Raw genomic sequence first — 25,369 nt, forward strand, 5'->3', positions numbered from 1 at the left:
TGGACCACCAGGACCATTTCTCCAAAAATATATTTTGAAGCTGCACACTTTTGCCATTTCTGCTGCCACCATTTCAGCCCAAGTAACTATCTTCTGTGCCCTGATGTAATGGACATCTTTTATCTGTCTAGCATCCTCCTTTTCTGGGGAGCAAACTCTCTTTCTTTGATAAACCTGTTCCTTCCCCATACTAACCAAATGGTTAGCAGAACCAAATGGTTCTGCTGGGGGCTGCTCTCATTATATTCTGCTTCACAACCACCTCCCCACCACAAAGGTGGGCACCTAAACCATAAGAGCTCTGACCTGGGGTTTTAAACACTGAATTTAAAGGACGAGACTCAGAACTTCTCTCTTGGACATGGTGTGAAATTTGAGGGCAGGGACCATTTGAAGCCATTTCCTATCATGTCAAGGGATCGGGATCTGAGAGAACAGAGCAAAAACAAGAGATGGGGAGGCATCCCCCTGTTACTGGTTTTAGTTTCCCCTACAATCATTCACGTTGCAGCCCATGTCCTAGTTTGGTTACGTAAACCAATAAATTCCCCTTTCTGCCTAAATTGATCTTAACTTCATTTCAATGATCTGTTACCCAGTTAGGCCTAGCATCCTGGATGTCTGTGAGAGCCTCCTGACTGGCCTCCCCATTTCCATTTATCTGTTCTAACCCACTTTCTTCCCACAGAGTGATCTCTTAAAAAAAGAAATTTACATCCTGATGAATATCAGGGGCTAGGTTAAACTCTCAGCCTCACTCTTTACTGTCTGTGCTTCCTTGGGAAAGTTATTTAACCTGACTGTGCCAAAATTTCTAAATCAGTAGAAAGGGGATAATGACACCTCAAATGGTCATTGTAAGGTCCAAATAAGAAAAGTATACTTAATAAGCACTCACTTAATGTTAGCTAGTAGTGGTATTAGCAGTAGTGACTCAGAGCATATAACTACCCTGCCTACTTCCTGACCTAGTTTCATACCATGCTCACCAGGCATCAGTTGGCTTGCCTATTACTTGTCAATACTATCTATTACCTATCGACTAACCCAGGTGGCATTAGTGGTAAAGAACCCACCTCCCAATGCAGGAGACATAAGATATATGGGTTTACACAGGTTCGATTCCTGGGTTGGCATGCAACCCGATCCAGTATTCTTGTCTGGAGAATCCCATGGACAGAGAAGCCCGATGGGCTATGGTCCACAGGGTCGTAAAGAATTGAACACAACTGAAGCAACTTAGTATGCACGCATGCATGCTTATATATGTATTATATACAGAGAGAGAGCTTCTTCTTTTTCTCTATACTATATGTTCTATGAGTCTGGTGATACATATGTTTTATTCATCACTGTAAACCTAGTGACTAATACAATAGATGGTACATCCTTGGTGCAAAACACAATGAATATTTATCCAAAGAATGAGTGACTTCTTTGGCAATTTCAGGATAAGTTAGATTAGAAGGAGTTGTGGCAATCAGCCTAGGTTTTGTTAGGATTGGAAACAGACTCTCGAACAAGGGGACAGTGTTGGGTAAGTTAAATAAGAGGAGACTGGTCACAGGGTTGTTCTACTCTGTCTCTGCTGGAGCTGATAAAGAGGTAGCATGTGCCAAGAGAGAAATTGCTTCCTCATCCTGCACTATTTCACTCATCCTTGGCTAGCTAGGCTTTCTCCATGGGGCTGGCTCTGTAGTCTCTCTAAATGCAAGGGGACCATGGGAACCTGGGGCTAGGAAAGCAGAGAGTCCCACTTCTTTTTGTGAACCGTGGTCCGTCTGTGGCTCTAGGTCTACGATGCTGTCCCTATCCTTGAAGTCCAGTTTCCTCATCTACTCACTGTATATGTGGGATCCTTAAATCCCACCTCACCTCCTTCTCTGCTTCAGAGCCTTGGATCTCCATTTTCTCTAATTTAGTCCCTAACTCTCAACTCCAACTCCCAACCTGAGTTAAAGTGGAAGTACTTTCTCTACCCTCTGACTGTTGGCCAGTGACCATAGTTCTTCACCCCATGGGCCTCTCCTCCTGATACAGCAGCTGGCTCTCCATGAGCCAGTGATCCAAGAGAGAGAGGAAAGCAAAAGTCACTATGTCTTTTAGCATCAGAAGTGATGAATCACCAGATGCCGTTTTTTTAAATTTACTAAATAAATATGAATTTTGCATTATATCCTGCATTTGAAACTGATACAAGGACTTCCCTGGAGGTCTTGTAGGATTTGGTGCTTTCAGCCCAGGTTCAATCCCTGGTCAGGGAACTGAAATCCCCATAAGCACTGCAGGGCAGCACAACTTCCGCCCTCCAAATATGAAAGTTTCAAGTAATAAATAGTAGTAGTTCAGGTGATACCTGGGTATGGCAAAAATTGTGAGGATAATACTGAATGAGGTTTATTGTGCCCCTCCCTGGCCCAGTTTCACGTTGAGAGAGAAGACAGTTTGTAGTTCTAGCCTCATCTTGGTTTTACTGTGGGCACTAGCTGGAGAGGATAAGTTGAAATTTACAACTAATCCTCTCCTGTGAGATTTCCTAAGCATTTCTCCTTTATCCAGAGAAGGAAATGACAACCCACTCCAGTACTCTTGCCTGGAGAATCCTACGGACAGAAGAGCCTGCTAGCCCCAGTCCATGGGGTCGCAGAGTGGGAAACAACAGGGCAACTAACACACTTCTCCTTTATCCAGTGAATTCCTCACGACTGGTGGGGAGTCTTGTAGACATATTAGTGAATCTGGGAATGAGAGGGGGAAATCTAAGCTTCCCGCCCCATTCAACTGCCAATTAAAACCAGGTGTTGCTGGTAGATACAGTATAGCGGAGGAAACGCCAAAGGAGAAATGAACATAGTATGTGCATTTCCCAGTCTCTGAGTCCCTGATACAAGGCCACAGTCTGTGACTTTGCGGTCCTCAAATGCTGCCAAGCTACATATTTAAAGCTTCTGTGGGCAAATGAGCAGGGCCAAGATTTTTGTACATACTGGATGTGGCCGCGAATCTCTATATTGGAGTTTGGGATGGGCGAACATGTTGGAAGGCAGTTTGTTAAGTTGTTCTGGTACATGATTTTGTGCACTCAAGTGTTCAAATAGATGGTTAGTTGGGAAGGATCCTAAGTAATACCGGCGTTTTGTTCCAGTCTTGGTAACAGCACCAGTCGGACCAACTCAGCCCCCGCGAAGCCTCCCCAACTCTGTTCCCCCAGCGTTCCCTCTGGGTGAGTTTGTGTCCCAAACCGTCCCCGTATGAGGTCACTCTGCCAAGTCACGTGCCCGAGCCCGCGGGAGTGCCACATCGCCAGCCGCACCCCTCCACCTCCCCCCCGCCGACCCTGGTCACGTGACCTGGCCTACTTTCGCTCCACCCGACCTAACGACTTGCTCGGAAAGCCCCGCCCCACGCAGCGCGCTTGGCCTGCGAACCTCCCCTTCTCGTCCGCCGGACTTCCAGCGTGGCCCGCGGCCACATGTGTTTCTTCCTGACCAATAGGAATCGGCGCCAGGGCTCGAAGGGGCGGGGAGTAGAAGACGACTTCGTTACGCTGCGAGAAAGGGGCGGGGCCTGTAACGTCGTACTGAACGAGGGGACGCAACGGAGGCAGGCCGGAGCCGTTGCCGTCGCCATGACCCGTGAGCATTGAGACCCTCTCTCCTTGCCCTTTTCTCCTCCTTTACCCTGAACACGACTGCCGAACCTCGGCATTGACCTCCTTTTGGCTTCCCCAGGGAGACCTTTCTCTGGGAGCGCTCTTTAGCCACCCTCACACTCGGAGCCCGGAAATCGACCCTTTGCCCACCGCTACTTCTTGAGAACCTTCCCCCCCAACCCCCCGGCTCCTAGGCAGGCAAAGGCCCTCCTCGGTTCTCCGCGGTGTGGGAAGAGTTGCGCGCCTGTGATAGACCCAGAGCCCCCTACTCCGGATCCCTGCCCATCCCCCACAGAGACCCAGACCGTCTGCAGACACCGCCACTACCTGTCTGGGTCCTCATGCTGCGCCGAAATTCGAAACACGCCTCCAGCAGGCTCCTCAGAACCGTCCTCTGTCCACTCTCCAGTTTGACCTGCCCCGTGGCAGCTCCCCCCCTCATCTCCCCCGCCGAATCTGCAGCCCAGGCCCCGAAACGGGCCGGTGTCGGCGCCCCGGGAATGAAGTGTGGGCGCCTACTGGTGTCTCGTGAGGGGAGAGGGTCGCCGGTGTGCGGCCGGAAAGGCCCTCGCGTCTCACCTTTAATTTTTTTTTTTCACTAGGCGGTAACCAGCGCGAGCTCGCCCGCCAGAAGAACATGAAAAAGCAGAGCGACTCGGTTAAGGGAAAGCGCCGAGATGACGGGCTTTCTGCTGCCGCCCGCAAGCAGAGGTAGCCCCAGGGAGGGGAGGGGAGGGGAGGGTGGGGTGGGACCTGGGTTTAGACCGAGGGTTGTACCTGGAAAAGTTAGCTCTGAGCTCACATCTGGACTAGCCGTGAGGGGCAGAGTGCATTGTTTCCTCTAGGGTTTTATTCCTCTCACCCTCTATAAATTGTTAGTTCACAGCGTTACAGGAAGGGACTGGGACGGGTGCTGCCCTCGGTCTGGTTTCTGAGTGCCCCCGGGTCTGACCTTAAGGGCAAGGGCAGGGAGTTTCACATTTCAAATGCAGTAGTGGTTATGACAGCCCCGTACTTTTGGCCCTCCTTGCTGTTCATTTGCCCTCCCTTCTCCCAACCTTCTCACTGGTGTGGCGGGGTGTGGTACTCGGCACAGAATAGCCTTGGGCCTGTGTGGCCAGACTTCTTACCCCTTGGGCAACAGCCAGATAGAGACTGACTGCCTTTTGAGCCTCAGCTCTCTTCCTCTTGTTCTCCTAGGGTGGGAATACAGCAGCCATATGCTGAATTTTGTCCCATCCACTTCCATCTTATCCTTTGTGCCCTTCATCCCCCTGCATCTTGTCCTTTTTGCCCTCTGGTACCTCCCAGTGCCCCATCATCTCTACCCCTAGGGACTCGGAGATCATGCAGCAGAAGCAGAAAAAGGCAAACGAGAAGAAGGAGGAACCCAAGTAGCTTTGTGGCTTCGTGTCCAACCCTCTTGCCCTTCGCCTGTGTGCCTGGAGCCAGTCCCACCACGCTCGCGGTTTCTCCTGTAGTGCTCACGGGTCCCAGCACCGATGGCACTCCCTCTGCCCTGAGTCTGCAGCGGGTCCCTTTTGTGCTTCCTTCCCCTCAGGTAGCCTCTCTCCCCCTGGGCCACTCCTGGGGGTGAGGGGGTTACCCCCTCCCAGTGTTTTTTATTCCTGTGGGGCTCACCCCAAAGTATTAAAAGTAGCTTTGTAATTCCTTGAGCGCCTGGTTTGACTGGGGATTTGGGGGGGATGGGGATGGAGGAATGGCTGCCCTTTCCCACCAAAAGGGAAGGGAATTTCATACTCTGAAAGGTTGTGGATATGTAGGCTAAGTTTAAACATCACAGAAAAATTCTTTATTGTACTGCAACAGACAGACAGGTATTGGGTGTGTGGTAGAGATATCCTCTTAAGAGCTGTAGGGACCTCTTTTTTGTGGTTTTTGTCCCTCACTCAGACCTGAGACATCATCCTAAGGATGGAGTTGAGGTCCTGAGAAGGAAGGCTGCAAGACCTAAATTTATGCTCCCTCTTCCTCATTCTTCCTTAGTTTGTTCCTATGCTTGAAAGTTGGCCCAGTCCCTGCTGTTGACGGAGTTCCCATGGTTAGCTGCTCTGAAGTGTTCACATTCTCTTCTGTCATTCCTCATGGAATGAGGGTAGATTTTTGTCTTCCCATTTCCTTTGACCTCAACATCAGGATTAAAACTTAAGGTAGTCTCTGTGCGCCTTTCTTCCTATGTCCTGGTTTGTTCTAGGGTTCTGGGCTTCTTACATCCCTGTACTCAGGGGTGGACTCCTGTTTTCCTTTTTATCACCAAAGGCAAAGCCAAGTAAGTCTTTGGTCCCCTTTGGTCTTTCCCTGCCCCCATCTCTACCATGAGAGCCAGGAATGAACTGGTGCCACACTGTCTGCTGGGTTAGCAGTGATTCCTGAGCTGCTGACTTGGAAACAGGCTCTTCAGCTGGGTTGAAGAAGTAACAGTAGCTCCAGTGAGTCAGATACTCTGCCTAGGGTATTAGGGTGTGTGTGGCCACTTTTTTCAAGTCAGATGTAACTATTGACTTCAACTTAAAGGGAGGTAACTTCCCATTGTGTCTTTGAGGAATCTCTTGGGCTGGACAGCTCCTGTGAGTTAAGACTTGGGAACTCCAGTTCAAGGGAATTCCAGTTTATGAAAAGTGCCTAGATTGGATATTTGTCATTTGGCAATATTGACACGATGACAATGTCGCCTGAAGATAGGATGCTGGGGGTCTGGGGTTGGGGACCAACAGAATGGTGCTAGTAGCAGCCCCAGATAGAGGAGTACACAGGCCCAGCATGAGGCAACCTTGACCCAGAAGGTAGCCCAGCTACCTGTGGTGAAGGTCTTTTCCAGCTCTGCTCCCTCATAGCTGTGGAACCAAAGTCTCTGGTTAGAGAATCTGCAGGGCTGTGACTTTCAGAGCTTAGAGCTATTCTACTGCCCCACCAAAGAATGTGGTAGACTCATGTGTGTCTCGGGAGAACTCAGGACTGGCCTTGAAGTGCTCTTTTCCCTAAAACAACTAGGTTTTTGGAAGAGTATCCCAGGCCCCCCTCCATCCTACCTGAACCAGTTGGTGAGGGTAACCATGACATAAAGTGATGCAAGGAAGAAGACGAAGTGGAAGGCAGAATAGCTATAGGAAAGCTGCTGGACTTGCACTGGAGGAGCTGGAGAGGTCTCTTGGTCAGCTGGCCTGGCAGCCATACCGCTTGGTCCTGGAGAAAGGAAAGAACTGCTGGTAGCAGAGCTGCTCAAACACCTCTTCCTTCCCCCAGCCTCTTTGATGAAGCTTTTGCATTCTTTGCCATTCTGCAGAAATCTACACTTACGGATCCTCACTTGACACTCACCTTCCTCTGGCTCCACTGTTTTAGGGCAGCAGAAACAGAGCGAGGGCTTCTGTAAAATGAAAGGCAGCATGTTTTGGAAAAAGAATGTCTGGGTAATAGTATAGGAAACTCCTCCTCTTTAAAAAGATTGGTGTGGTGTGACAAGTGGAGGCACACCTGGGTTCAAATTCTAGCTCCAGTATATGACTGGCTATGGGAACTTTGGTAAGATGTTTAACCTTCTGTGCCTCAATTTCTCCATTTGTAAAATGGAGCAAACACCTACCTCACAGGGTTGTTGTGAGGATTAAATTAAATGAGATTGTGTATGTAAAGTTATCTAGCACAGTGCCTAGCATATTGTGGGTACTCAATAAAAGGTAACAGCAGCTAGAATCTGAGCATTTTGGGTAGAGGTTGATAGGATGTGTGTGTGTGTGTTGCTATGTGTGAGGGGGGTTGGGGTATTGGGGATATTGAGCTATCCGTCCTCACCTGGAACTCATAGCTGTAAACCTTGACAATCCACAAGGGCCCAAATACCTCAGCCAGGTAAGAAGCCTCGTTGCTGAGAAGAGACAGTTCTCAAAGTTGATACAGTCAAATAGCAGGAGGGTTACCTGATGGCATTTACTCCCAGCTGGTCCCTATTAGTAACTCAGGAGGGTAGTGATCTCCCAAAGCCCCTTTGCCCGCAAAATTTTGAAATTTTTTCATGTGGGGCCCTGAAATCTTTTGTGCTTTTAAAGTTTCTCAAGTCATTTCCCCTGTCCCCTTCTCTCATACAGATCATCTGACGGGTGCTATTCTTAGAAATTGTTTTTATGAGGAGCTTTCCTCTTACCTTCCTTTAAAGTTTAAATAAACCATGGCCCCAGACTATCTCCTAACCATCCCTGTCCTTGTGAGCATCCTCCCTTCTCACACCTTTCCCTTGACACTTTTACGCACCAAGCAAAAAGCACGCAAGCATACATGATGCCAGCACTCAACATTGCCAGAGAAGTATCTGGTGTGTGGGATTCCATTTTACTCAGGCCAGGCAGGCACAGAGTGTGATTCTGTCCTTGAAGGATTACTGAGAAAGGGCAAGGCAACAGAAGAGAAAGATGTTAAGAACAAAGAGCTAGGTATTTGGCAGGAGCGAAAAAGGTTTTAGCATGGGTAAACCTTGTTAAGAATCCAGGTCCTTTCCTTACCACTCTCTGGAGGACGGCTGGACAGCGCAGAGAATGTCAGGTACATGATATAGCAGCTGATGATAGAGGCTTGTAGAAGGCCAGAGCGAGGTTGCTCTGGGGAGAAGGGAAATCATTGCATTAGCCTACTGGGTACTAATTTTCTTCACTGCTACCCTCACCTGTGCTTCTCCCCACCCTTTGGAGGAAGCAGAGAATTGGTTGAGATTAGGGAGGCAAATGAAATTTGCTATCTGGGCTTTCCTGGTGGCTCCATGATAAATCTGCCATGGGAAAATCTCATGGACAGAGGAGCCTGGTGGGCTGTGGTCCATAGAGTTGCAAAGGGGTTGTATAGAGAGATGACTGAAGTGACTGAGTACGGTGGAGTTTGCTATACTAAAGGCCCCCCAAATCTTTAATGCTGTAAGGCATGTACCTACTGAGGCGGATGCAGGGAGCGATGGAGAGGAAGGAGAGGAGGCCACAGAAACAAAGGTGCAAACTAAGCAGCATCTTGTTGAGCAGGCAGCCGGCTGGGTGCGTGTAGTGTTGGAACAGGAGCACGGCTGCTGCACCTGCCATGCTGTAGAATCCTAGGGTGGTCAGCAGCACAGCGAGGAGCCAGCGGCAGTCTTGGGCTGCACCTGTTTGCCTAAGGGTGGGAGGTGGGCAGTGGCTTGGGGCTCCCAACTCTTGCTTTTACCCATTATCAGCTATTCCCCCTCTCCCAGAAGATTGGTGAGACTTGTCTATCCCACCTGGCCTACAGCCATCATATTCCTGAGCTTTTCCATATTGCTTAATTGGAAGCTTTGGGGTCATCAACCTGTCATGTCCTTTGCCCAACCTGACTGGGTCTAGTAATGTCAGATTTCCCAGGAAGCCTTCAGGGTTATGTGCTCCTTACCAGTTCTTGTTCCAGGAATGAGCAAAGGCAGTAATAAGCACCAACTGCAGCAGGATGAATGTGAAGCCGCCACATATGCCAATGTAATGCCAGGCTGCAAGTGAGGCACCAGTAGAAAAATGTAACTGATCATATCATTACTCCTGGTCCTCTTCCTACCCTATTTTTTTGGCTGTGCTGCGAGGCTTGTGGGTTCTTAGTTCCTCAAACAGGGATCAAACCTGCATCCCTTGCATTGGAAGCATTTGGACTGCCAGGGAAGATTTTTTTCTTAGAAAATCTTTTAGCTTACACCTGCTGATCAGGATGAAACAGAACGTACCTGGAAAGAGATGCTCATCAGGGATGCAGAAGGCAACAGCACAGAGACCTAGCAGGAATAGCAGCTTGAGGAGCCAGAAACTGGTTAAGAAGCAAAGAAAATGTCTCAGAATAGGCAAAGAAGAAAGCAGAACTATAGGAAAGGGGAGAAGAGAGACAACTAAGTAGAGGAAGGGAGGAACCAGTCCCATGTGAGAGGGGCTGGGGACAGGCTGATCACAGCCTATTCCAAACTCTGACTCTGATACCTAAATAACATCTGGACAGTGTTCTAGAGATGACAGAGGGTTTGCATATAGTAACTCCACTGTTATCTCCATTTCAGAAAACTAGAAGATCAAAGAGGGTAAGTGTGTGGCTTGTGGTTACACAGCAAGTATAGTGGAAGCAGGGACTTAAACCTGTTCTCTGTCTTTTTACAGTGCTATGACTTCATCTGGAAATTTCCTTTACTCAGCTTGTGTCTACTTCCCTCCCTGTCCTCTCCCCACCCAAAGAGTACACACAGACCTATTATGTAGCTGTGCTCTTAGGCTGGTGCGGGAGTGGAGGTCGATCAGCAGCACAGCCTGCAGCAGGTGGAAGGTGGCAGTTCCTGCACATACTCGGTATACAGCCCCAGAGCCGCTAAGCACTGGGCACTGAGAGAGGCCAAACAGATGGGCACACAGCCCTGAGGGCATCTGGATCTGGAGGGAAGGTACATGTGAGAAATGGCTGGACAAGTCGTCATGCACAGAGAAGTACCTACTCGTGGGTACGTCCACTCATGTGTCCCCTACCCTCAAGCCAAATCTCCTTTACCTCAGACTTTCTCCGTTTATCCTTTCCCGCTGCAGCCCAGCCTCCTCCCACATACCCCATGTGCCTTGCCCCAGACTCTTTCCACCACTGTCCTTGACAGCAGGAGGCAGCAGACTGCTGAGGTCCCCACGTGGAGGAGGATGTAGAACAGGCGGCTACAGGGAGACTCTGTGAGAGCGGGCCACCTGGAAGGGCAGCAGCAGGTACAGGGAACGGGCCCACAGCAGGACACCTGAGGGTAGAGCAGATGCAAGGCAGCAAGGTAGAGATTTGCTGAGGATAGGCTTACATTAATACATTTGTGAGGTAAACCCATGAGGCTGAATTCCAAAATATCCCCCTCCCCTCTCTTCTCTCATTTAGGAATTCTCAGACTGTCTGGTTCCAAGCTATTTAGGATTGCTTTCCACTGACCTCACGTAGAGCTTTCATCATAAGAGCTTAACATAACTGGCAGAACTTCCTAAGAGCCTGTCACATCTGACCTCTAATCTTTCCCAGGACCTAAACATCTGGTACCAGGAAAATAGGAGGAGAGGTTTAATGATAAGTAGTCTTAGATCCTAAGAAGCAGAAGGCCTCAGCAGCAAATGGCAAGTCTGCCATGTTTACCAGCTCCCATGGGTTTTCCTCCACAGCTTCAGCCACCATTCCCTTCCCCTTTTCAGACAGCTCTTGCTCCAGGGAGTTCTCTGCCCACGTACCCTCTCACCTGATAGAAGGGAGGACTCATTATGACACTGTTGACTCCCCTGCGTTGCGGTGCCAGGCGGAGGGAGGTGTTGGGACTTGTGACCGCTTTTGCACCCACCATCCTTATACCAGGGATTAGGCCCAGGTCCACCAGATGGAAGGCAGATGAGAAAGTAGCAGCTTTCTTTCGTCCTCAGCCCATTGGACTCCTGCTATCCCGGGCTGTTCACCCAGTTTAAGGCAGAATGGGGAGGGATACCAGGAAAAGAACACCGACCCGCCCCGGGTCGTGGAAAATGCAGATACCCTGTGAAATTACTTTCTTCCCAGGGCCCCTTGGGCTACTCAGGCTGTTCTCCCCAGATTAGGGAGCAGTTTGCCTATCTGGTCTGTAGATTAGCATTCTTAATTGGTTTAGGATTAGACGTCATTCATCTTGAACAGAGTTCCTTGGGGTGTGTGGGCTGGACCTAGTTTAAGAAAGGCTGGAATGGTCTGCAGTGGTGACGGGTCTGGGACACGGCCTGGCATAAAACACTGTACAAGCCCGAAAGAAAGTCCGAGAGCCGAACTGCTTTGCTTGCTGAAGCTTCTAGAACCAGCGCACTAAAAAAGGTGTGGCCCAGGGCCAGCCCCGCCCCCCATCCCGGCGGAAGTTGCGAGGTAGTTGCCGGAAGTCGTTCTAAGGCGGGGCCGGGCTTGTGTGGCGGCGCGTTGGGATCGATATGGCGACGGAGGGGGATGTGGAGTTGGAGTTGGAGACAGAAACGAGCGGTCCGGAGCGGCCTCCGGAGAAGCCACGGAAGCATGACAGTGGTGCGGCGGACCTGGAGCGAGTCACCGACTATGCGGAAGAGAAGGAGATCCAGAGTTCCAATCTGGAGACGGTGAGGTTGGCCGGGCAGCGTGTCTGGGAGGGCTGAGAGCAGACGGGGCTCGGAGGCCGAAACGGTAAACCTGGTTCCAGGAGGGGCCCGCATCCCGCTGGTGGGAGGAGGCGAGAGGGAAACCGTCACTAGGCCCCTCCGCTTGAGAAAAGGAGCTTGATGGAGATGGGGGTTTAAAATGGGTCTCAGGTGCGCAGAATTGAACTAAACGTAGGCCCGGGTTCCTGGTTCGCTCGTCATTATGAATCCAAACCTCACTCGCTTGTTACTGGTATTTTAGATTGTTAGGAATTGTGAGTAGCAGAGCAGTAACTAGATCTGTCTGTCCCATAGGCTATGTCCGTGATTGGAGATAGACGGTCCCGGGAGCAGAAAGCCAAACAGGAGCGGTAAGTCTTACCTACCTGCCCCACTCAGAAAAAAGCCATCGTTAGGCTTTTGTACTTCGTACTGTTCTTCAACTCTATCACCAATTTATGCAGACCTAAGATTTACGACTTTACTGTTTTGTTGGTGGAAGGAAAGACCTCCTAGCTACACCTGCTTGCTATAAATATTCCAGGGGATGCGGTGGGATGGGATGTTAGGCGAGGGAGCGGGAGTCCTTTTGTATTTTCAGTCAACAATGTTTATAAAGTCATTTGTAAGGCACAACTGGGAATGATCCTTTCTGGGAGTTTATGGTGGAGGTAGAAAATGAGGACTAAAGTACCTGAGTATTTTCAGGGAGAAGGAACTGGCAAAAGTCACCATCAAGAAGGAAGATCTGGAGCTGATAGTGAGTAGTAATCCGTAACTACTCTGTGGGTGGGGAATATGTCTTTTGTTTGCTCAAACAAGTGGAGTCCTCACGTTCTGCTGGCACCTTATTGCCCAGGAGGAGACTTCGGTAAAATCATTGATCCTTTTCCTGCAGATGACAGAGATGGAGATCTCCCGAGCAGCAGCAGAACGGAGCTTGAGGGAACACATGGGCAACGTGGTGGAAGCTCTTATTGCCCTAACCAATTGATTTGGGTTTTCTCAGACCCACTGGATTAACTTATTTCAATAAAGATGTCTTTTTTTTCTAAGTTGCAGTTTTATCATTTTGGACCAAGTATAATATATATTTTATTGTGGAAAGTTTACATCTTGGAGTATAACCCTTAATGAACCTATGTTGAGGATTAGTGTAGAAGAGTACCTCATGTTCAGATGTTAGGTAGCAGACCAGGCTCATTCGTATGACTAATTCTCGGCAATACTCAAAGTGCACTTAGCGGCTCAGTAAAGTTTACCCCATGGCATGTGTCTCTAGGGTAGCTCATCAATAGCTGAAAGGCCAGCACCTGTCTAGGAGCCACTGTATACAGATATAAGTCACCAATCCAGTTCATAAGCCACTGTGAGTTACAGTTTAGGTACTGAGGTGGGAACAGGTAACTACAATAAAATTATCAAAGGTTATGTCTTAGAATTAATTTATGAAAAGACTTTGATTTAATTACTATTTTAATTCTGAACCACAGCACTTACACCTTAAGATTCCATTTTCTAACCTAGAGAGAAAGCAGTTTAAAAGTTGATCAAGTTTGGCCAAGTCACCCTTGCTAAACTTCTGTTTCTTCAGCTGTAAAGTGATACATATCTGATAGATTGTTTTAAGAAGTGATGAGCAGGTACAAGTAGCTCTTACTTTTATTTTGGCTCTAGGGTAATTCTTAGATTGTATCTCTTGGCACATACAACAGTGACATATATATCTTTTGTGTTTATTACTTCATAGTAATTATTTGCACTCATATTTTTATCCTAGGATATTTAAGGATTTATGAATGATTCTGCTAGTGGGGCATTTAAAGATTGTGAAAAGACCTTGCCCTTCTCATTTTTAAATGCAATATAGAGATAAGTCTTCCCCCTGGGCATTCTTTATAACCCCTAGGCCTCCTAATATTCTGCCATATGCAGAGTGGTTATGTAGTACATACTAAATGAAAAATTTAACTCTGTCAGTGATATCCAGCATGATGTCACTACATTGCAGCTCAAGAGCACTTTGCCCTCCTTGGAACATGAGCTGGGCAAGCAGATACTGGTGTGCTGCTTGGATTCCGTGTTTTGTGTGTCCTGTTTTGTTCTATATACAGTTACAATTTAGACAGCAATGACAATCACATATTTGCTCACGGAATAATTCTAGGTGCCATTTACAATATAGCTTGTCTAGCATCTGTGCTTGTTCCTGAGATGAAAGGGTATGATTAAAATGTGAAACATCCTTTGCCTGGCAATTCCCTGCTGTCTTTTATCTTAGTTAATAGGTAGCTATTTGTCAGCTTGCACATTTTATTTCTGATATGCTAAAAAACTTCTTGGTGTATGATTTTTTTATTTCTTGACACTTGCACATAAATGGATCAAAAAGTATGTTTGCCTAGAAAAATTTACCCAAAAATGCAAAACAGGTTTTCAATGAACTTAGACTTCCTGTAAGGTAGAAATAATACATTGTCCACTTACATGCCCATCCATGTTTCTAACCCAAGCTCAGAGCTGGAAAAAGAAACTTGGAACAGTCCCAAGTGAATATGGGAAGCCAGAGCAGTAATAACATTCAAGATTTCTCAGAAATAGTCCTAAGTGGGAGCCTCTAATCCTACCTGGACAGTGCTTTTTTGCGGGCTTCTCAGCATGAGTCCAAACCTCACAAAGCACTTTCAAAGACTGGGTTTGCCCAGTGCCACAAGTATGGCAGTAGGTTCAGCAGGCTGGATACAGGGGCCATGTGAATAGTAGTAAAAACAAATCAAGGACCAGATGCTGAGATTTTCCCCTTGTGTCCCACAGCTGGAAGAAAAAGTAGTTGAACTCTAAGTAGTTTTCCGCTTCTTGGCAGATGGCCGTTCAAATACATCTCGTACCCCGGCTGCCTTTTGTTTAAAGAACTTTGTATTTTGGGCGCTCTCTTGGCCCCATGCTGAGTCAAAGGAGGTGGTGTCTTGATCAACGAGGTGGGTGTATTTAGTACGACCAGAGCGTCCAAAGTTCTTGACCTGTATGGATAGATGATGAGTTATACCACCAGATTTATCATGGTCCAGCCTCAATATGTTACTTTTCTCTCATGTCATTAAGGTTCCCCATACCTGCATGACTTTGGGAAGAATGGTTTTGTTGAAATGATCCTCCAGGGTAGGTGCACTGAAATCTCTCTTGTATACTTCTTCATCCTCATCCTGTAAAAAAGAGTCTTATCAATCTTGTGGTTTTATTTCTTATGTATCTCTTATTTTTCAAATCATTTAAAATTATTTTTATTTATTTATTTGGGCTGCACTGTGCAGCATATGGGAGCTTAGTTCCCTGACCAGGGATTAAACCCACACCCCACCCTGCAGTTTAAGTGCAGAGTTGTAACCACTGGACTGTCAGGGGAAGTCCCTCAAACTACAAATTCATTAAATTTTACAACAAAGGATAAAAAGAAACCAGAGGGCATTGAACCTACTGAACCAAAAGCTTACATCAAGTTGAGGAGACGATACTCCTTTTTTCCTTTGTGTTGTCTTTTCCCTTCTTAAATGTAGCTAATTCTTGAAGGTTGGTTATATTCTTTTCACTCAATATGTTCATTCACTCACATGATTTCAACTTTATACAGGCCTCTCAAACCTCCAATCCTGATTCTTCTACTGCCCAATATATATCTTAGGTATTCTGTTCGGATTTCAAACTCACAACTAAAGTGAAAACCACATCCCTGAAATTTTCCAAATCAGCCTTTTCCTGACTTAACTTCTGTAATAGGACCAACATTCTCTCTAGATTCTCATTACTTTGGTTTTTAACAGTTTTTGCCTGCAATCAATCTTACACATTTCATTAGATTAATGTGTTTCCTAAAACACAACCCTCATTATACCTTTGTCCTGCTCAAAAGCTTTCAGAGGTTCTTTCTTTTACTAAATAAGCATAATTCCTCTGTGTACTAGTCAAGGCCAAATGCTACATAGCCTTAATGTACTCCTTGCCTTTACAGATGATACTTTCTGCCTCCATTTCTTCTGGTTCCTTTCTTCCTACCACCAAATGTTAGAAAGTCTATACATCTAACATGTCATCTCTTTGATATCCTTTTCAATCCTACCAAATATAACACCTCTCTCTTCAGAAGTCCTTAAGTATGTTCACTATGTTACATACAAATATGTATCTATTTGCCTTAGCTCTATTATTAGATTGTAAGCCTTCTGAGGGCAAGGAGCTATGGCTGTGTTAAACAGTACTACCCTTCATACACTAAATGCTCAAAAGGTTTATCTAATGAACTGTATTAAACAATTATCGAGTAGTTTCAAATCAACATAAAATACAACTATAATGTTGTGATACAGACCATAAACATATATACTGAAAGAATTAAAACAGTACCATCTTAAGGAAAGTTTCACAGAAGGGCTGAATCTTTTAACCAAACAGTTTTGGGATACTCTGTTCCCGTCAGCTCTTGAAAGGCCCAATTTAAAGGTAGGCCTTTCATGAGACCAACTTTTCTCCTTGTTAGAGCCTGAGAGTCCCTCATTTAATCTCAGAAGCCATTTCCACTTCACCTTCCTTGTCTAGATGAGAAGAGTTGATATTTGAGTATGTGCACCAAAAGACTTTCACATGAACCTTCCCGTATGTATCTTAGTCAGGAATGCACTGGTTCTCTAAGGAGCTTGATTATTCAAACTGTTGAAATGCTAAAGCAATGATATCTTATGACTTTGAAGCAATCTAAGAAGTAATTAATAATCTCCACTGACTCCTATCTAGAAAGCTATGTGGGCTGGAAAACTACATAATAAGCAAACATTTCCTGCTGACTAGATAGACTGATTTTGGTGGGAGAAGAATAAGGAATCCTCCTTATTTTTCAAAGTTTTAAAATTTTACTGGTATTTACAGCAAAAGGCAGGAATTCAGCTGCAGTGGAGATACTTAAGGCTTGCTAAACAGCATCTGTAAAAGCTAGATTACTTTTTGATATAAACTTCTTTAATATCAGGAAATAATTTAACAAACCACATGCCACTGGAGTAATAAATGTCATCAATTCTCCCATTTCCTTTCCTGCTATCTCTCTATTAAGGACTTATCACTAGTGCTAATCCAAATAGTTTGGAAGCAGTCCTTTTCATTTTATACAGGGTTAACAGACTGCTGTTTTGACTTTGGTTTTTATATAAAGAACAAAGATCATGGCATTACAAATAATGGTTAGATAATTAACAACTTTCGGGTCAGATTTAGTCCCTTTCTGTCCACTGAGAATGAAGTGAATTAAACTTAAACCACCCAAACATGAGTTAATCTAAAGCTCTTTACAGAGCTTGGTTTTCTCATAACCAAAATTTCTCAGCTATGAAAAATGATATCTAAGTGATCTGGGGGACCTAAATAGTCTAGTCTAGTCTAGATCACTCTCTCTTTCAGTTCCTCAATTCTGCTGTTACATCATTTCCTCCTGAGAGCTGGGGCCAAAAGACAATAGTTGCTGCCATTTCTGAAATCCTGCTGCTAATGCTTTCCTCTGTTTGGTTTTACATTCTTCACAGGCAAAAAGCAAATGAGAAAGTTGACCACTGGTAGGAAAATGGGGGGTTATTCCAGTCTCTTTTCACTTCTTACCATGAAGAAGGCACCCCGGTGATAATACTTCTGTAGGAACTTATATTTGCCCTTAACAGCTTTGTTGGTGATGACTTTGCCATTTGCCCGAAGCTCAGCTCGCCTCTCTTCCTCAGTTAGGTTTCTCATTCGTTCAATTTCTGCTTTCTCCTTCTCAAGTCTGTTCAGAGAATGAAAACTATTTATTTCATTTTAGTTTCAGAAAGACCCAGTTATCTAAATATGACACAGTCCCACCTCCTTTCAAGCATTCTATCTTCATCAATTCTGGTTACTGTTAGGAATTAAGATCGGAAGTTTAATACATAAAAAGGTCAGGTAGTCTTCATTATGCACGAAGACCAGGTACTGCAAACTTCGGAAAGTTGATTCTAGTCTTTTTGAGGTTCAGACATACTACTACTGCTTGATTTTATAACATTATGAATTTCCCTTCCCTGAAGAGCCACCTTTGTTTAAAAAAAAAAAATCAGAATTTAATTCTGTATAAGACTTGACTGGTATTTCTTTAGTAATGTGCTTACATGTCACAAACCAAGGGTCACCGTCATTAACTAGATTGCAGCAGTTTTAACCTTTTTTGGAAGGTGCAGAGTCATAGGTCCCTTTTCTTCAAAAAAAAAAAAAGAAAAGAAAAGCATTCCCAGTAGTTTTTAGGAATGGGTGGTACAGCTCCAAGATGATTTTGCTCTAACAGTGAGTATGGTAGAGGAACTGCATAGCAGCCTCCAAAACTGTGAGAAATAATTGTTTTAAGTCACATACTTTTGGGTTGGGTTGTTATGCAACAACAGAAAACTGATTAAAGCTAGTAACTAGTTTGTGTCTACCAGGAAACTACTAAAGGGAGTATCAGCTGCACTCTTATGGAGAAACACTGACAAAATGTGTTTCTCTTCCCTGATTTTATTACAATAAGCCACATTCCAGTTATGGGGAACACACCTAGCTGTAGGAACCCTGAAGAAAGCTAGAATGGAACTCACAGTAGGTGTGGAGCCTGAGAGCTACCCTACTAGGAACCTGACCACCCAGCGGTATTAAGCTCATCCTGTTACTCACGCTTCTCTGTCTTCTCTGTCCCTCTTGATTCTCTTTAACTCCCGAACTTTCCAGGCCTCATATTCCTCCTCATCATTTTCATCATCAGTATTGAGTGCATCCAGGGCAGCCAGAGACCGCTTGTTCTCCTCCAGCTCTTTCTTGGTTTCCTCCTCTACAATCTGGATAGGGAGAACAATTCAACTGTTGGACTTCCTTATTCTCCCTCAGACAGACCGAAACACACAACTCCTCACACTCAGTCCTCACAGCCACGCCCAGCACCTTGAGTGTGTACTTGCGTCTCTCCTCAGCCATGTGTTTGGCCTCCTGCTCCAGCTCCTTCTGTTTCAATGCTTCAGCCTCACGTTCTTGAACCGTCACCCGGTCCTTCCTGCAGCACAGAGGTCCTGTTAATTACCCAAAGTCCTTAGAGTGGGGCTCTTTGTTCCCTAAATCAAGTCACATTCAAACCAGACAAAGCCAAATGGTTTCTGGCTTTATTATTTGCAAAGAGCTAAAAGTGGGAATCATTTCTGGTCTTTAGAACATCAAAATCCCATCATCTTTGAACTGCCTGAATATCAAGAAACCTGTTGGACTGTAGGATTTCTAGCCATTAGGAAAGGAATAGGAATTTGCTCTTAAGCTTGATTTTGTATTTAAAATAATATAAGACCTTGGCAGGTATGTTTTCTTTAAGTGGAAAAGGAGATGTGAAAACTAACTCGGACCATCACCAAGATGCGTGTGTGCGTGCTCAGTCACTTCACTCTTGTCTGACTCCTTGTGACCCCATGGACTGTAACCTGCCAGGCTCCTCTGTCCATGGGATTCTTCAGGCAAGAATACTGGAGTGGGTTGCCATGCCCTCCTTCAGGGGATCTTCCCAACCCAGGGATCGAACTCATGTCTCCTGCATTGGCAGTTGGGTTCTTCACCCACTGAGCCACTTGGGAAGCCCAGCACCAAGCCACTCCTCAGCAAACACTCTGCTGAGCTGGGGCACCGGGCAGAAGACTTTCACTTAGTGCCTGCATTTCAGAAGAGCATGAGCGAGAAAAGAGGCTTCCCTCTTCAGACCCAGAAAGCAGTAATTATGTGGATTCAGGCCAGGTCTGTGAAATACTTACTTCCGAATGAAGACTGGCTTAAGGCGAGGCTCCATCTCATCCTCACTGTCTGTGTACTCCTCATACTCAGACTCTGATTCAGACTCCTCCCCAGAACGTCCCTCGTCTTCCACCTCCATGACTTCCAGCTCTTCATTTTTTCTCTCCTGTGCTCTTTGGCGCATCATGCCACGGCGCCGTTCTATTTCCTATCAAGTTACATGTCCAAGCCAGTCAGCCAAACGGCCTGTGCTCTGCGGTGGCTTTTTAATCTTACCTCATCAAGCTCAACAAATTCTGGTCGAGTAAATGCAACTTAGTACCACTCTATTTCAATCCTATCCAAAACAAGTAGGGAACACTGGATCTGACTTCTGCCAAAAGCATATATCTTATGCTGCTAAGGCCTCAACAAAGGAGCACTGGCCCTAATTTCTTCTTCCACCCAGGAGAACTTCCCACTTTCCTTAATCATACCTCTTCATCAATCTCTTCTTCCTCCTCTTCACTGCTATCTTCTCGTTCCATGCGCCAAGGATCTCCTTCTACTTCGGAGTCACTTTCTCCAACCACTTCAGGTTCCACTATTTTCCGGTGTCGAGCCAACCTGAAAGACAGTGTCCGACTGTAATACCAACCTCACAAAAATGACCTTTCCTTAGTCACAGAGCACCAGGACGTGACGTTTCCTTTTACTAGTACTGAAGCCTCGAGATTAGGAAACTGAGGGGCAGCTTAAAGAAACTAACTCAGTGTCAAAAGAAACAGTCAAGTTGGACCTAAAACATTACATGTATGCTGAGGCACCCTGGGGCACTGGACCAAGCTTAGATGGGTGCCATGGGATATACTGTAAAGCTCAAAGTAGTTGACTTTCAACAGCAGATCACATTATGTTTCCTTTCAGTGGTATTGTATCTTTGTAAAATTGTTCTTTTTTTTTTTTTTTGGGCTGCTGTGATAAAAAGCAAGTTCTGCATGAAAGTCAATACAGAACTGGAAATGGGCGACAGTGTCAATGTGACTCTGAGGTTTGAGAAGTTTCAGTGCCCAAGAGGCACACAAACCCCAGTAGTAAGTAACTGTGGTTATATAAAAATGAAATAAAAATCTTTTTTCTCTTATAGGTATGAAAGTTTTCAAGTACCTAAGTTGCTAGGATATAAATATTTATTAAATCATTTAACTCTAACTACTTAATAAAATAAAAAGAACTGTTTGGGCCCACAGGGTCTGTGAAAAAACTCCTGAGACAATGTGAACTATGAAAGTTGGGAACCTCTGGCTACTCTGTAAGGTAATGTCTCAGTCAATACAAAATACACAAAATCCCTTGTTGGGAGGGGTCCTTTTCTGATGTGAGACCACTCATCAGTCCTTTTCTCCTACTTCATCGGTATCATTTCTCCTCATTAGCTTTTAGAATAACTACCTGGAAAAGATCAATTTCTCAAATTTTAGAAAACATCTCTGTGCTAAAAAGACCCCTCAACAAACCAACCAATGTTCTGTGCTTTCAATTCCCTTAATGAGTCATTTTCCAAACCCCACTCTGCTTCAGTTTCCTGGCTGGTTAAAATGGGGGATAATCTTACCCTCATAAAATCATTATGTGGATTACAACAATTAGTTAAAGTAATATACCAGGAACAGTGCCTGGTACACAGTAAGTACTACTCAAGTAATACTCAAGTATTAGCAATTGTTGCTGGGTTCACATCCAGGATAACATAGCCCTCATCATTACCTCTCCTCCACATCTTCACTAATACGGTTCTGCAAACGCCGCAGCCGAGGGTCACTAGATGAATCCTCCTCCTGTTCCTCAGGCTCTGCTTCTTGTTCTTTGGCTTTCTTAATGAACTGAAACTCTTCATCCTCCTCATCTGAGGACTCCATAGGGGCATAGTCTGGCCTCTTTCCCGACACATAACGTTTTACCTTCACTTTTTCCATCGAAATCTCACCTGGATAAGAGACAGAACTTACGTTTCAGTAACCTCTTTCCCAAAATCCTTCAACCCTTGGCCTTTCCAGGTAAAAAAGCCCTGTATTCCTGGCAAACCAAGTCCAAGCAGAAGAAGGAGCCCTGACCCAACCATCTATTCAACTATATCTTTTTCCTACAAAGGCCAAGTCATTAGAAGGTGTTCCTGTGAACACCAACACTAATGATAATGAGGTTTAGCTTGGGTACAGTGAGTGGAGGAAGGGTGGGCAGTGAAACAATACAAAATCCTTCCTAATAGGGAGACTACATCCACCTTAACTATATGCTTAAGTGAATTATTTGTAACAGTGCCCAGCACACAGTAAAGGTGACCTAAGTGGGAATATAAGATTGAAATGGTGTTCGGTCATTCTTTTAGTTCCTCAAGATATTTCTCTGGCAGTCTCTATATAATCTATTACCACATAACTTGATCTTCTAATGTTTATTTCTACCTTTTCTTTTAGCTTATGTGCTACCAAACCTGCAAGAGTAGATTATCTGTCTTTTACAATCCAATGAACAGAAAAACAGTGAAAACTAACCAACACATTTTCTAAGATGAATACAACCTGGATAACCAAGCTGGACAGTTCAAGGGAAAACTTTAGGTAGACTTCACTTACAAACATAGATACAGGCAACATAAAAACTAACCAAGAAGCCCCTCTAAGCTATAGGGATATAATTAAGATTTAGCCCAGGGCTATAAGGATGGCTTAACCTTAGAAAATTAATAGGGGAAAAACTAATGTACTTTTTAAAGTTTATATACTTACAGTCACACAATCTTAACAATAGATACAGCAAACATTATATTTAATGATAAAATATTAGAAGCACTCCTTTAAAAAACAGTGGGCATCATTAGGTTGTCCCTATCATACCTTCTAATCAATACTGTATTATGGTTTCAGGGCAATAAGAAAAGAAAGAAAAAAAAAAAGAAAAGAAGGAGATAAAAGGTAAGAATTAAAAAGGAAGAAACTTCCACAATTGGCAGCCAATATGATTACTTACGTAGAAAATACAAGATAACCAGAGAAGCTTAAAAAATTCAAGTAGAAAGGTGTATAAATGCTAGATAAAAATAAAGGTACCTGTATATTGGCTACATATAATTAGAAAATACACTTTAAAAATACTATGTACAATAGCAACTAATCTATAAGATACTAAGGAATAAATTCAACAAGTGATGTGTGAGGCTATAGGAGGAAAAATATAAAATATAATTGTTTTAAAGATATAAAAGATCAAAATAAATGAAGAAATGTATCATGTTCAAAGATGAGAAGATGGCAACTGTGCCCAAGTAGATCAATAAATGCGTGCTCTATAATTTTAATGTAATTTCATTAAAAGCTGTCCCCAGGCTGATTCTAAAATCATATGGGAGAATAGGAGGTCAAAAAGAGCCAAGACAATTCTGAAGAACAAGGTGAGGTAAAAGACCTTAACAGACACCTTGCCAAAGAAGATATACAGATGGCAAATAAGTATGTGAAAAGATGGTCCACATTTTATGTCTTTGTGCATGTTCTGTGACTTAGTCATGTCCGACTCTTTGCGACCCCATGGACTGTAGCCTGCCAGGATCCTCTGTCCGTGGGGATTCTCCAGGCAAGAATACTGGAGTGAGTTGCCATTTCCTCCTCCAGGGCATCTTCCTCACCCAGGGATCAAACCTTTGTCTTCTTCATTGGCAGTATCTTTTTAAACCACTGAGCCACCTGGGAAGCCCTTATATGTCTTCAGGGAATGAAAAAAAAAAAAAAAAGACATGCTGCTACACACAGAATGGCCAAAATCCAGAGCTCTGACAATACCAAATGCTGGGAAGAATGTGGAGCAACAGGAACTCTGATTTATTGTTGGTGGGAGTGCAAAATGGCACAACCACTTTGGAAGATAGTTTGGTGGTTTCATGCAAAACTAAGCATACTCTTACCATATGATCTAATTTCTGCTCTTTGGTATTTATACAAAGGAGCAAAACACAAAAACCTGAACATGGATATTTATTGTAGCTTTGTTCATAATTGCCAAAACTTGTAAGCAACCAAGGTGTCTTTCACGCGGTGAATGGATAAATAAACTATGGTACATTTAGATGATTGAATATTACTCAGCAACAACAAAACAAAAAGAGCTATCAAGCCATGAAAATACATACAGGAACCTTAAATGCACATTACTAAGTGAAAATACTGTGTGATATCATAACGATGGATATATATCCCTATACATTTATCTAAATCCATAGAATGTACATCAGAGTGAATTTTAATGTAAACTACTGACTGAATGATAAATGATGTGTCAATATAGATTCACACTACCCTAGTAGAAATTTTTACATAAGTGCACTAAAGAGACATGTTTAAGCACTATTTGTAAAAGGAAAAAAAGTAACAAAACAACAACTAAGTGTCCCTCAACAGGGATCAAAGTGTGGTTTAATTATACAATGGAACTTATAAGCAGTTAAAGGGCTTCCCTGGTGGCTCAGAGGTTAAGAATCCACCTGCCAATGAAGGAGACATTGGTTCTATCCCTGGGTAGGGAAGATCCCCTGGAGAAGGAAATGGCAACCTGCTCCACTTATCTTGCCTGGGAAATCCCAAGGACAGAGGAAACTGGTGAGTTACAGTCCCATGGAGTCCCAGAGTCAGACAGAACTTAGCTACTAAACAACAAGCAGTTAAAATGAATGAATAAGATCTTCATGTACCCAAAGGACACTTCTCCAAAGTCATGTTGATTTAAGAAAAAAACAACAACAACAAAAGGCAGAATACACAAAGATAGATACTGTATATTTAAAAGATAAAAAGAACTGACATTATTTCCCAAATACTTTACTGAAAAAACTAGGACTTTCAGTCTGACTCCCCAAACAAGTACAGTTTTCCTTCATCCACCTGCACTCATAAGAATCCTACTCATCCTTTAAAGATCAAGTTAAATACTCCAATCTGAAGAGATTACTCCTTCTCTGTCCTCCCAAAGCATTTCGTTTATATCAACTATGTGACAGGTTTTATAGGTGGGGAAGACCATAAACTTGTTCAGAATGTGCCTCTTTTTGTATGTCTCACATCTACAGACTATGAGTTCCTTACACCACAGTTTTACACCATTTTGTATTCAATTTAACAAATACAGTCACTGCGATGGCTGAAAGGGATAAAAAGTTTTAAGATAGAGTTCCTGCCTCAAGTAGGTTATTAACTTACGATGTAGTAGACGGAGGTGGACACGTAATTACGAGTTATAAAAGCACCATAATCAGACAATGGACAATGAAATGCCACACAACGCCATGCAAATAGCAGGCATTCACTATATTAGCCTAACTTATTGGTGGAGAGAGCACACAGGTCCTACTAACAAGATGAGATCTAAAAGTAGCACCGCGATCGGATCCGAATTTGACGGGGAAAGTCGAAGAAATAGGGGCAGGGTCTGAAGGATTGCTGGGGATAAGGTGGTGGGCCCGGGGTAAGTTTGGAATATGCTGGCGAAAGAGGTAAGATCGGACTGGAAAATCGTTCAACACAGTACCTTTCTCATTGCGAACCGGGACGGCCCCAGCCGTTGACTGAATGGGCGGTTGCTTCATGAGTGAGCTTGGGACCGACATGTTGACGACAGCGGCGGTGGCTCCCGAAACTCGACTGATTTCAAAGTGAACAGCTACAACGTCAACGAAAAGATAAAACCCTCTCCTCCTCGGACCACTGGAAACTGCTACGCGACTGATAGAAACACCACCTACGGCAGAGCTAGAAAAACCGGAAGT

General features: G+C 44.5%; 4 protein-coding genes across 4 annotated transcripts; 2 read left to right on the forward strand and 2 right to left on the reverse strand.

Annotated features, from left to right (window-relative positions):
• The first annotated feature begins 3,502 nt into the window (after positions 1–3,502).
• On the forward strand, positions 3,503–5,320 carry SERF2 (small EDRK-rich factor 2). The gene is made up of 3 exons (XM_061159284.1): positions 3,503–3,635; positions 4,255–4,363; positions 4,987–5,320. Exons 1-3 carry the CDS (start codon positions 3,629–3,631, stop codon positions 5,048–5,050), a joined length of 180 nt encoding a protein of 59 aa, XP_061015267.1. The 5' UTR covers positions 3,503–3,628; the 3' UTR covers positions 5,051–5,320.
• Positions 5,321–6,311: 991 nt separating this feature from the next.
• On the reverse strand, positions 6,312–11,290 carry SERINC4 (serine incorporator 4). Its single transcript, XM_061159119.1, has 12 exons — positions 10,896–11,290; positions 10,239–10,415; positions 9,890–10,068; positions 9,381–9,460; positions 9,059–9,152; positions 8,592–8,803; positions 8,170–8,265; positions 7,922–8,048; positions 7,466–7,538; positions 6,992–7,040; positions 6,703–6,856; positions 6,312–6,507 (listed from the first exon to the last, which is right to left on the reverse strand). Exons 1-12 carry the CDS (start codon positions 10,995–10,997, stop codon positions 6,312–6,314), a joined length of 1,539 nt encoding a protein of 512 aa, XP_061015102.1. The 5' UTR covers positions 10,998–11,290.
• Positions 11,291–11,465: 175 nt separating this feature from the next.
• HYPK (huntingtin interacting protein K) lies at positions 11,466–12,836 on the forward strand. The gene is made up of 4 exons (XM_061159283.1): positions 11,466–11,763; positions 12,097–12,152; positions 12,490–12,541; positions 12,680–12,836. Exons 1-4 carry the CDS (start codon positions 11,602–11,604, stop codon positions 12,773–12,775), a joined length of 366 nt encoding a protein of 121 aa, XP_061015266.1. The 5' UTR covers positions 11,466–11,601; the 3' UTR covers positions 12,776–12,836.
• Positions 12,837–13,239: 403 nt separating this feature from the next.
• Positions 13,240–25,362, reverse strand: MFAP1 (microfibril associated protein 1). Its single transcript, XM_061159282.1, has 9 exons — positions 25,132–25,362; positions 21,322–21,541; positions 20,052–20,181; positions 19,596–19,783; positions 18,748–18,856; positions 18,484–18,644; positions 17,422–17,581; positions 14,895–14,984; positions 13,240–14,801 (listed from the first exon to the last, which is right to left on the reverse strand). The coding sequence occupies exons 1-9, from the start codon at positions 25,208–25,210 to the stop codon at positions 14,619–14,621; spliced, it is 1,320 nt and encodes a 439-aa protein (XP_061015265.1). The 5' UTR covers positions 25,211–25,362; the 3' UTR covers positions 13,240–14,618.
• Positions 25,363–25,369: the final 7 nt, after the last annotated feature.

The sequence above is a fragment of the Dama dama genome, chromosome 13 (genome assembly GCF_033118175.1).
Source record: "Dama dama isolate Ldn47 chromosome 13, ASM3311817v1, whole genome shotgun sequence".
Taxonomy (NCBI): Eukaryota; Metazoa; Chordata; class Mammalia; order Artiodactyla; family Cervidae; genus Dama; species Dama dama.

Excerpts from the sequence above, each read along its gene's own strand:
- HYPK (XM_061159283.1), top strand. The coding sequence starts at position 11,602 with ATGGCGACGGAGGGGGATGTGGAGTTGGAGTTGGAGACAGAAACGAGC. Across the intron at positions 11,764-12,096 it reads AGAGTTCCAATCTGGAGACG|GCTATGTCCGTGATTGGAGA; the intron begins GTGAGGTTGGCC and ends TCTGTCCCATAG. Across the intron at positions 12,153-12,489 it reads CAGAAAGCCAAACAGGAGCG|GGAGAAGGAACTGGCAAAAG; the intron begins GTAAGTCTTACC and ends GAGTATTTTCAG.
- MFAP1 (XM_061159282.1), bottom strand. The coding sequence starts at position 25,210 with ATGTCGGTCCCAAGCTCACTCATGAAGCAACCGCCCATTCAGTCAACG. Across the intron at positions 21,542-25,131 it reads CCCGGTTCGCAATGAGAAAG|GTGAGATTTCGATGGAAAAA; the intron begins GTACTGTGTTGA and ends TCTCTTATCCAG. Across the intron at positions 19,784-20,051 it reads AAGAAGAGATTGATGAAGAG|GAAATAGAACGGCGCCGTGG; the intron begins GTATGATTAAGG and ends GTAACTTGATAG.
- SERF2 (XM_061159284.1), top strand. Across the intron at positions 4,364-4,986 it reads GCTGCCGCCCGCAAGCAGAG|GGACTCGGAGATCATGCAGC; the intron begins GTAGCCCCAGGG and ends CTCTACCCCTAG.
- SERINC4 (XM_061159119.1), bottom strand. The coding sequence starts at position 10,997 with ATGGTGGGTGCAAAAGCGGTCACAAGTCCCAACACCTCCCTCCGCCTG. Across the intron at positions 8,804-9,058 it reads CATTCCTGGAACAAGAACTG|GCAAACAGGTGCAGCCCAAG; the intron begins GTAAGGAGCACA and ends TCCCACCCTTAG. Across the intron at positions 6,508-6,702 it reads ACCCTCACCAACTGGTTCAG|CTATGAGGGAGCAGAGCTGG; the intron begins GTAGGATGGAGG and ends TTGGTTCCACAG.